The sequence below is a fragment of the Trachymyrmex cornetzi genome, unplaced genomic scaffold, assembly GCF_001594075.2.
Source record: "Trachymyrmex cornetzi isolate Tcor2-1 unplaced genomic scaffold, Tcor1.1 scaffold1456, whole genome shotgun sequence".
NCBI classification, from domain to species: domain Eukaryota; kingdom Metazoa; phylum Arthropoda; class Insecta; order Hymenoptera; family Formicidae; genus Trachymyrmex; species Trachymyrmex cornetzi.
Window position 1 is genome coordinate 15,998 of NW_017296044.1, and position 11,350 is coordinate 27,347.

At 44.1% G+C, this 11,350-nt stretch overlaps 1 protein-coding gene across 1 annotated transcript; it reads left to right on the plus strand.

Moving 5' to 3' along the window:
- Positions 1-10,671: 10,671 nt before the first annotated feature.
- LOC108757510 (uncharacterized) lies at positions 10,672-11,092 on the plus strand. Its single transcript, XM_018501951.1, has 2 exons — positions 10,672-10,828; positions 10,914-11,092. Exons 1-2 carry the CDS (start codon positions 10,672-10,674, stop codon positions 11,090-11,092), a joined length of 336 nt encoding a protein of 111 aa, XP_018357453.1.
- The last annotated feature ends 258 nt before the right edge of the window (positions 11,093-11,350 follow it).

The window sequence follows — 11,350 nt, forward strand, 5'->3', positions numbered from 1 at the left end:
GGGGAGGTGATCGCTGTATCCCGCGTCAGAAGAAGTAACTGCCGAACAAATTGGAGCGATGCCGGGTGAGGCGAGGGCTAAGTCAATAACTGACTGATTGTGGAGGCTGGACCAGCGTCGGAGAGCGATCGTTTAAAACTACCAAGTCAGAGTCATCGACAGCAGAAATGAGCGCACGGCCGACGCGATCTGTAGTCTCACAGCCCCAAGCCACGTGGTGCAAGTTGAAATTACCTAGAATTAAAACGTTGTTATCCCGGCCAAAAGACTCAAAGATATTGCGGAAAACTTCCGTAGGGGTATCAGAACCCGAGTGGCGGTAGAGATTGACAATGTTAAGATAACTGTTGTTAAATCGAACGCAAATACCTTGTATCTCAATGGAGTCATGCGAGATGTGATTGAGATCTATCACTGAATTCAATTTCTCTTCTAACCAGAATACAAATACCTCTTTGAGATTGTAATGCGGCGTCCCCTCTGAGACAGGCATAACCCGGAACCCGGAAGAAAGAGCGGCAATCCATGATCGTCTCCTGTATACAGACAATGTCAAATTCAGCAATAAAATTAGCAAGATGGGGGATTTTTCCCCTCAGGCCTCTACAGTTCCATTGCATAATGTTTGCACTGGTATTGTCTTTCTTATTATGATACGTGAATTTTATTTGTTTCAAAAGCGTGAGTGGAACTACTTGGTGGTTTATTGAACGAAGTAAAGCTACCAAGATGTTGTAGAGTTAATAAGAGTAGCTATATTAACGATGAAATATCCAAATTTTTTAAAAGGGGGTTTTCTAAAATAACGTTAGGGAGGCAGGAACTGGAAGAAGTCGATGAAAAAGAAGGGGAAGCTGAGTCAGATTCCTGTGGCATATGTCTAGGAGCGTGCGAATAAGGGTTATGGGCATATGCTAAGCCGTTAGAAGAGTCAGACGGCAGGCGTCCGTTACGATTGATGAGTATGTCTTCCCGGGAATCCAATGATCTATCCGGGTTGAGCGTTGCCCGAGCTTCGAATCTATTCTGTATGGGAGCGCTAGAATTTCTGTTGTTGTTATGGTATAAGCGTCTTTTTCCCGCAGCCGTTGCATTTGCGTAGGAATGATCAGAGTTGACAGCTCTATTAGCGGGGTCCGTGCTCAAGACGGCAAACCTGTTACTACCAGTAGGATGTTCTTGTGAATCTTCGTCCCTAGCTCTGGGCAACGTAGGAAAATTCTCGTAATCAAACCTGCCATCTTGCCTAACTGATGATGATTCTTGGACGATCCTTCGTTTGGCGCTAAGGAGAGGGATGTTCTCGCAAGCTGCCAATGAAACGATTTTTTTTTGTCTCATGACCAATGGGCATACATGTGAAGTGGGCAGGTGACCGCCTTCACAGTTGATACATCGATGGGGCGTATCCTTCAAACTGCACTCCTGAGCATTTTCGTGAGGAGACTTGCCGCAGAATATGCACCTGGCATTGCTTCTGCAGGCTTTACTGATGTGACCTGCTCTATAACAATTATAGCATATGCATACTTTAGGTATATATGTAGACACGACGTGTCTGGTACAGAACAGAAAAACGTGTTTCAGAAGGGTTTGCCCAGCGAATTTAATGCAAATTGATTTTGATGGGGCGATTTCTGATTTGCCATCACTGGTGATTCGTTGATTTAGGCGGTGTAGCTCTATAACCTTAAAGGGAGACTCAATGTATTTTTTGATAACCTCTTCACTGATGTCAGTGGGGATATCGCGGATGACACCTGTGCGGAGCGTACGGTATGTAGGGATGTATGCTTTGAGCTTGTGAGCGTTAAGTAGAGGGCTTTTAACTAAATTATTGGCAGCTAAAGCCGATTTGAGTTCCACTAAAACCTTGCCGCGACCAATTTTTCGAATTTCCGATACGTCATTGTACGCGATTTGTGATATAATTCTACTGACGTGCAGAGGGTGCAAGGCGGCGTGCGAATCACTATTAACAGAGTGAACATGCACAGCGTAAGGTGGCAAGTCCGAGGGTGTATAATGGTTTTTGTAAGTGACGCCTTTCTTGGCAGGGTTGTCTTTTGTATTACTTACGTTATTGCCCGCGGTGTCGTACGAAAGTACGACTTGAGTTTTATCAATAACAGGGTTGTTATCTAATTTACCCATCTTCTTGGGAAGAGCCGACTGTGGATCAGGGGATAGTCTTTTGCGTGAATCTCTGTCCGATTCGGCGTTCGATTCAGAGTCCGATTCGACGTCCATAGGCGTGGAAGCTTCAGCAGCAGAGGAATCCCTCGCAGGGTGATCGGGAGGAGAATCCCGCGATGTAAGAGTGTATGTTCCTTCAGAGCTGGCGGATACGATGGCCCGTTGAACTGCGCTAGCGCCTGGGAGGCGGTTTTTGGGATCTGAAGAGTCCGGTTTTTTCAGGTCGCGAGACTTTTTTTTAAGAGGTTTACGTTGAGATCGCTTTCGGTCATGAATATTATATGGCCAGGCAGCGGTCGCAAAGCGAGAGCCGGGCTCAGAATCATAGTCCTGAGGGGGAGAAGGCGAGGAAAGGGGGGGAAGGAGAGGAGGAAGTTGTCCAGGCTCGTCCCTCACCCGGGAAATTCCCGAGGCCGAGGCCTCGCTCATGGGAGGGTTATGATCCTCTCACTGGTTTTGATATAAGTACTTAGAGAAGGAAAACTGTAGAAGAAAAAAGGGGGTTGCGCGTAGCAACACCCAGACACCGCTGTGAAGCGAAAAACTCGAGACAGAAGGAATTTTCCACGAAAGCAGTCGAAACACACGTCTACCGCGCAGTACTCAACTGATGGGTGGTCTGACAAGACCATGCGTGGTCAACTTCCATATAAAACTTCAGACCGCATTAGTTCATTTTGATATATTCGCCCAGGTGGCGCGACTTATACATAAACTATCATGGCGTCGTATCATTTGTGTCCACAGATCCACAGAATGTTAAAGTAGAATTATTATCTGATAAGGTAAGTTGTATATTATGAATAATGTAAAAATATCGTAGAGTATAATAGGGAATAATAAAGATGATTCCATTATGTATTATTTCATTCTTATGTATGAATTTATTGCATATAGAAAAGGATGATGTGTGTGTGTGTGTGTGCGCGCGCGCGCGCGCGCGCGTGTGTGTGTGTGTGTGTGATGACAACGCATATATACATACATCAAACATTTTGTCCGTAGTTTGAAGCCGGATTAACGCCCGTGGTGTCTTTTTCTATTTTGATGACGGATTGTGCTATTTCACTCTCTTGCACTGCTCTCTTCAAAATAGAAAGAGACACCACGGGTGTTAATCCGACTTTAACCCCTACCACCAAAAAACATGGAAATGCTTAATCTATGTATATATGTCGTTGGATGATGATATATCATACCCATTATGTATAAAACAGAATATTTCTTTTTTATTTTTCCCAGTTTAAAAAATTTTCATTAATCATGGTGAAAATTGAATGGATCTGTATTGTACCAGGCTGTAAATCTAAATCTAAAACTCCTGGTCACTTTTTTCCCAAGAATCCTACATATTATCTCAAAAATGGAAAGAAATTGTGAACAATAATATTATTTTAAATGCTTCATCAGAGGAATTGAGAAAATATAGAGTGTGTCATTCGCATTTTTTACCTGAAGATTATATTTACTCTCAAACTCGTCGAAGACTAAAACATAATGCAGTACCTAATGTAAATATATGTAATATACAGACAGTTAATACTGAGATGAATAATGCAAATATGACTGAACAACATTCACAATCTATAACAAGTACAACTGACAATGAGCTGCCTTTACAATCTGAAACAAATATAACTGAGTTACATTTACAATCTCAAACCAGTAATGAATCAAATGAAACTTCAAGTCATTTTATATGTGCAGAAACAAGTGTGTTACAAAATGATCAAAATCATATCGAAAATACAGATAATTATCCCAGTACACCGAAAACCTCAAGAAATATACTTGGATCTATTACAAGACAACGCCATTTAACACCAAGAGCACAGAAAATATATAAGAAAACTGTAATGTTAGTGGCTGTTTTCCAGCTAGGACACAGAGACGTTATACTGTGTTCCACTGTGTAAAATCTTGTTGGAACGCTCAGAACTCTAGATTTAGTTTCTGAGAGAACCGCCAGAGTGGGTTTGACAAAACGCATGCACATGAGATATAAAAGCATGAAGACATAGCGGTAATGTGGCCGTGACAGATTTCCTAACCTCTAGTCGTTAACTTTAACGCTTAATATCTCGGTTCGCGGGGCTGTCCCAACGTTTTTTCTTACAGATTCTTTCATTTTGTGCAAAAACGCGTCGAATGAGCCTAATTTCATCGAAATCGGAGGTGAGGACCGTATTCTGAATAATTACCTTATAAATTTATGATTAATTATCCTTTTTCTCTTCTATTATACTATACGTACAACCGGTACAATTAGGTTATATTCATGCTAGAAATGAATCCCATAATTTCCACACGCCACATGTTGCCACACGTTAAGTATAAAATTTCTTGAAAAGTTGGTAATACTGACATACTCTACACGCTCGTACTTAACTTTTTACAGTGTCGAGCAGTGTAACACTGTGTCATAGTTGGAACACTTTGTGTACGACACAGTGTTACACTGTGTCATCTGTGTACGTTGTTGGAAAACACCCAGTAAAGGAAAGAAACCGAATGAAGAGACAAATAATAGATTATAAAACACGCTTGAAGGATGCAAAAAAATTGTTAAATACACAATTTTGTAAAAAATTCAATAGTTTAACTCCAACACAAAAATTGTTTTTTAATATGCAATTACAAAATACAAAGTATGCTCCAAAGGTAGATTTTAAATTATTATTTAATGAATTAAAATCCTCATTGGAATCAATATGTCCAGAACGAAGTTTCCAATATTTAAACAATATAGTATTTGAATCAAAAGTAGATAATAGCGTTAATTTGTAATATCTTTTTCAATTGTCATTGAACAAATTACATATTTAAAAAAATCGTGTATTAGAATTTATATTTTTTAAACTGTAACTATTTTATTCGACCAATTTTCAATTAATATTGTTTAAAACTGTTTCTTTATTCATTAAAAATTACGAAAAGGGCTTTTAGGAATCGGCGCTGTAACAATTGCGCTTATTATTTCGATTATACAAAAAAATTAATCTTCTAATTAAAAGTTCGAACGTTTCGGCTAACTTCTAGCCTTCGTCAGCGACTGTATAATAAACAAATCTTCAAAGATCCCGTGGTTCATCTCATACATCACATTCCCCATAACCAATTAGTAAGTTGGATGGTCTACGATGTAAGACCTCGGTCGTACGTAATATATGAATTACTTCTTAAAACAATACAATTATTGTCGCACATCTTAAACACGACGATACTTGAACACTTGTAATATAATGTAACAAACTTAGATGTGCCTGTGTCGGTGTCGATCGTCGTACTCAATTGTATTGAATTACTTCTTAAAACAATACTAATTGTATTGTTTTTGTTGGTAATATCACAAATCCCCCACCACTCGCGGGAAGTTGCTGTATCGCGAACCCGCAGTCGATCTGTCGATTGCGCCATCTTGGGTCGACTCGAGTAATCGCTCGATCCCCCCATTGTAATGTCTATCTCTCTCTTACTTCCGTATCTCGTGTCGTCGAGAACTCACGTCTTCGTGTGCCGATATACAAGGCTGTTATTCTAAACGAAATAAAGTGATTATACTCTGGCCACTTAGTGTTGTTGTGCCTGTGGACCTATCCTCGTAATCGCGCACTATCTAACAGGTTATGGACCCAGTGGTCACGACAAAAAGGTTAACAAGTGTATATTGCCCACCACGCGTGCAACGACCAAATCCACAGAGACAATGGCGCATACCAACACTATTAATTCCACGCGGCTGGAGACACTGACAAAGGACAACTACGATACGTGGGCGATACAGGCAGAGGCGTTACTCGTAAAAAACGACAACTGGGGCTACGTGAGCGGCGAGATGCCACGACCTCAAGGCGACGATCCGGCGACTCGAGCAGCCATCTCGGCCTGGGAAAACAAAGATCGCAAAGCCAAATCCGATCTAATACTCGCCATTAACCCCACTGAGTTAAAGCAGGTACGTGGCTGCATAACCTCTAAGGACGTATGGGATAAATTAAAGTCCATTTACGACTCGAGCGGTCCCGCGCGCAAAGCGACACTTCTCAAACGGCTCATCCAAGCGAAAATGCCGGAAAGCGGGGACGCCAAGACACACGTCGCTCAATTTTTCGACGCAGTCGACAAACTAGAGTCTATGGACGTCAAAATAAACGGAGACCTCCTCTCCATTATACTCTTATATAGCCTACCGAGCGGCTTCGAAAACTTCAGGTGCGCGATCGAATTCCGCGACGCACTACCGAACGCCGAACAACTAAAGGTTAAAATCCTCGAGGAATATGAGGCGCGAAGTCAAGCAACAGCGGAAGGGTCGGGAGCAATGCTCGCTCGTCGCGGAAAATACGACTCAAACGCGAAATCTCGGAAAAACGCGCCGGATCCACGCAAGGATACCGCCACGACCGCGCCGCCTCGTTTCAAATTCAAATGCTCTTTCTGCAAAATCCCAGGCCACAAGTATGCCGACTGCCGTAAGAGGAAGAAGCAAGAGGACGAGAAGGCCAACAGCTCGGAGATCGAGAATTTCTTCGCCGAAACCGCCCGTTATTCATCGAGAACATTTCCCGGATATTCGACGCGGGACAAATGGTGCCTCGACAGCGGGTGCACATCACACCTATGCTGTGACATCGAAAAGATGGAAGGAACGACACGGGTAACGAGCGACATAAAACAGGCCAATCACGCCACCAGTCCAGTAAATGCCAAAGGAAGCGTCGAGGTTATGACTAGCGTAAACCATACGAACAAGAAGATTCGGTTAAACGACGTACTACACGTCCCAGATTTAAGAACCAACCTGCTGTCGATATCTAAAATAGTAGACAAGGGATTCCGAGTCGACTTCGGCCCATCGCAAGCAACCATGCGAGATCGTCGAGGAGACGTGAAACTAGTGGCGAAACGCCGGGGCGACTTATACTTCCTGGAAGACTCCGTTCTTCAAGCAAACGCGGCACAGACAAAACGCGCAAACACAGAGATCTGGCACAAAAGACTCGGGCACCTCAACCAAAGTGACATTTTGCGCATGGCGAGGTCGCAAGCCGCGACGGGGCTCGAACTGAAAGATACTTCAGAACCTCCAGTCTGTAAGGTATGCATAAAACAAAAGTTCACGAGTTCTATCTTTTCCCCTCGTGTTCACAGATCAAAACAACGCCTCGAAATAGTCTACTCTGATCTATGCGGACCGATGAGAACCAAGTCAACGGGAGGGGCACGCTACTTTATGACGCTGATCGACGACCATTCCAGGTGGTGCCAGGTCTACTTTCTTAAGACCAAAGACGAAGCGCTTAACAAGTTCGTCGAATTCAAAAATTTCGTAGAGAACCAAACCGGCCACAAGATAAAGGCACTCCACACCGACAACGGCAAGGAATTCGTCAACTCCTCCAGGCAACGGGTCGTGAAAGACTCGGGAATTAAACAACGCCTCACCGTGCCACACACCCCACAGCAAAACGGGGTGGCCGAACGCAAAAACAGAACCTTAGTCGAAACAGCACGTTGCCTGCTCGCGAAGTCGGGCCTTCCTCCATCATTCTGGGGCGAGGCGATAAACACGGCTAACTACATACGGAATCGCTGCATCAGCAAAGGCTCGGACGATCGTACACCTTACGAGCTGTGGAAAGGCGAAAGGCCCGACGTCAGCCATCTGCGTACCTTCGGATGCAAGGTACTGTTCCTCGACAAGTCTCCCAACAAAGGGAAGTTTGAACCCAGAGGCGTCGAGGGCATCTTCGTCGGCTATACGGACCACCCGGGAAACTATCGCGTTTGGGTGCCAAAGGACCGCAAGGTAATCATCGCCAGGGACGTCAAGTTCCTTGACGAATTCGACACTAACGGCCGGAAAGAAGACATCGCAGGGGATGGCACCACTGACAAGGAAGACGAACACTCCGACAACGATGCGAAGCCCAATCGGAATCCGGAAACTACGATCGGGAGCGACGAGACGACCGCGCAAGATGACGATCCGGCTGAGGGAACAGTCGACGCCGCCGATGAGCCGCATGACCTCGACAGGAACCCGTCTTCCGTACGCGGACCGGGGCGGCCGAAAAAGGTATACACCGGAAAGCCCGGACGCCCATCGAAGCAGTACCATATCAAGAGATCGACACATCAGGGTGAAACAGGCCAAATCGAATCCACCGCAGAACCTCCGGTACAAGAAGGAGGGGACTCCGATGATTACGACTGGTTCGATGCTCAAGTAGCCATGCCGGCACTCGAAATATCATTTTCTCAAGCTGTTACAGGTCCGGACGGAAAGGAGTGACTCGACGCAATCTACGACGAGATGAAATCGCTGATCGGGAATGACACATGGACGCTCGTGGACACACCTCCAAATGGCCGAGTGATCGGATGCCGCACAGTTTTGCGAAACAAGCACAAGCCAAACAGGGAACTGGATCGAAGGAAGGCACGCGTGGTGGCCCGAGGATTCTCGCAACGTCCGGGTGTGGACTTCCAGGATACTTACGCCCCGGTCGCGAGGTTGAGCTCTCTGAGGATGCTGATGGCAGTCGCCGTCGAACGAGGCATGAAAATCGCACAAATTGATATAACCACGGCATATCTAAACGGAATCATGGACACCGACATCTACATGGAAAAGCCGGAAATGCTTAAACAAATGCTCGAAAGGATGGTCACGCTCGAAAACGACAAGGGCATAGTAGAAAAAGCAAAGCAAATGCTACGTCAACTCAGCGAGGGAGACAAAGTGTGCAAGCTCAACAAGTCACTGTACGGCTTACGTCAGGCCGGACAGCTATGGCACGCTAAGCTCTCCTCGACGTTGAAAGGACTCGGCCTATCACCGACAGTCGCCGATCCGTGCGTCTACCACGACGAGGGCAACAATATTCTTTTATTAGTCTACGTTGACGACATCCTGATCGCATCTCGCGATACACTCGCCATTGAAGGGCTGAAGGCGAAACTCGGCAAGGCCTTCACAATCAAGGATCTGGGGGACGTGAAATATTGCTTGGGCATCGAGGTAACGCGTAACAGGGAGGGCATTCATCTCTCTCAGGCCGGCTACACTCGCGATGTGCTGAGCAAATTCGGAATGAGCGACTGCAAGCCCGTGCAAACTCCCATGGAAACAGGCGTCAAGCTACACGACATCGAGAAGGACACTACCATAAATGACTCCGCAATCCCGTACAGGGAACTCCTGGGATCTCTGAGTTATATCGCGCAGGGGACGCGTCCGGACATTGCTTACGCTGTGAGCGCCCTGAGCCAGTTCAACTCATGCTACACAAGGATTCACTGGGCCTGCGCCAAGAGAATACTCCGGTATCTCAAAGGAACCATCGACCATGGCTTGACATTCACAAGACGCGGTAGGGCCCTTACCGGTTACGTCGACGCGGACTGGGGAAACTGCCACCTGGACCGTCGATCATACACCGGAACCGTTTTCCTGCTGGCCGACGCGGCGATATCCTGGGAAGCCAGAAAGCAAAGGACGGTGGCACTCTCGTCGACGGAGGCCGAATACGTCGCGCTCAGCGAGGCCGCGTGGGAGGCCATCCACTTGTCCGGATTCTTAAGGGAAGTGGGGTTGGCATCTTTTGCGAAGGTATCACTACATAACGACAATCAAAGTGCAGGAAAGCTCGCAATCAATCCCATGTTCCATTCGCGCTCTAAACATATAGACATCAAATGTCACTTCATTAGACAAGCCCTGACAGAGAACAAAATCGAACTCTCGTATACGCCTACGGAGGAGATGATCGCCGACATATTAACTAAGGCTGTGCCGGGTGCCAAGCATCACTTCTGCAAGGACGGAATCGAGATCAAAGTCACCCACGTCTCGCGTGCTCGAATTTGAGGGAGGGTGTTGGTAATATCACAAATCCCCCACCACTCGCGGGAAGTTGCTGTATCGCGAACCCGCAGTCGATCTGTCGATTGCGCCATCTTGGGTCGACTCGAGTAATCGCTCGATCCCCCCATTGTAATGTCTATCTCTCTCTTACTTCCGTATCTCGTGTCGTCGAGAACTCACGTCTTCGTGTGCCGATATACAAGGCTGTTATTCTAAACGAAATAAAGTGATTATACTCTGGCCACTTAGTGTTGTTGTGCCTGTGGACCTATCCTCGTAATCGCGCACTATCTAACAGCTTTAAAAAGTAATTCATATATTATTTTTTCTAATATATATTAATATATTAGAAAATATAATAATATTAGAAAATTAATATATATTAGAAAACATAATAAGTAATGCATAAAATAATTTTTAATTTTTTTTAAGGCGATGTTATTGAACTTTTTGGACAAAATTTTGTACCCATCTTTGATCCACCACACCTTTTAAAAGGAATTCGTAATAATTTATTATTTAAAAATTTAGAATTTAATGTCAATAATTCAGAAACAAACGAACGACAATTTGCATCATGGGAGATCATTGAACTGGCGTATAAAATGGATATCAACACAAATACATTGAATCGTCAACTGCTAACATTAACTGATGAACATGTAATTAGATCAAAAATAAAAAAGATGAAAGTTAAATGTGCTGCTCAAGTTTTCAGCGCTAGATTATCAGCATATATTGAATACAACAGCAAAATCGAAGGTAATTTGATAAGTGATAATTATTATTTTCTTCTAATTTATTGAATAGCATAATATATTTATATATTTTTTATTTAACTTTGCAGGAGGATTTGTTAATTCACAGATTGGTCCACTTCAAATACCAAACAAAGCAGGATATGACACAGCAGTGGTATTAGATTTTTTAAACAAACTTTTTGATTCCGTAAACGCACATACTTTGCATCCAGAAAGTCCTTTACGAGTTGCGGTATCAAAAAATAGTAAACATCATGATTTTTGATTGTATGCTATTAGATTACTATCTAATATGCGATATGTGGATCCAAAAATTAAACAACCAGTCAGGTGCATACCGTCATTAAAAAATTGGATCTTTACTCTATGTGGGTTTCAAAACATTTGGAAAATGATCTATAATGCAGGCATGAAGTTTTTAAAGACGAGAAATATTAATCAAGATCCAATAGAAAACTTATTTGGTATGATTCGTAGTCACGGACGTAGAAATATCAATCCTACATGTAGCCAATTCTGTGGA

What these genes read in the sequence shown, in the direction of transcription:
- LOC108757510 (XM_018501951.1), top strand. Translation starts at nt 10,672, where the DNA reads ATGGATATCAACACAAATACATTGAATCGTCAACTGCTAACATTAACT. An exon ending in ATACAACAGCAAAATCGAAG is followed by an intron (nt 10,829 to 10,913) that starts GTAATTTGATAA and finishes TTAACTTTGCAG; the next exon opens with GAGGATTTGTTAATTCACAG.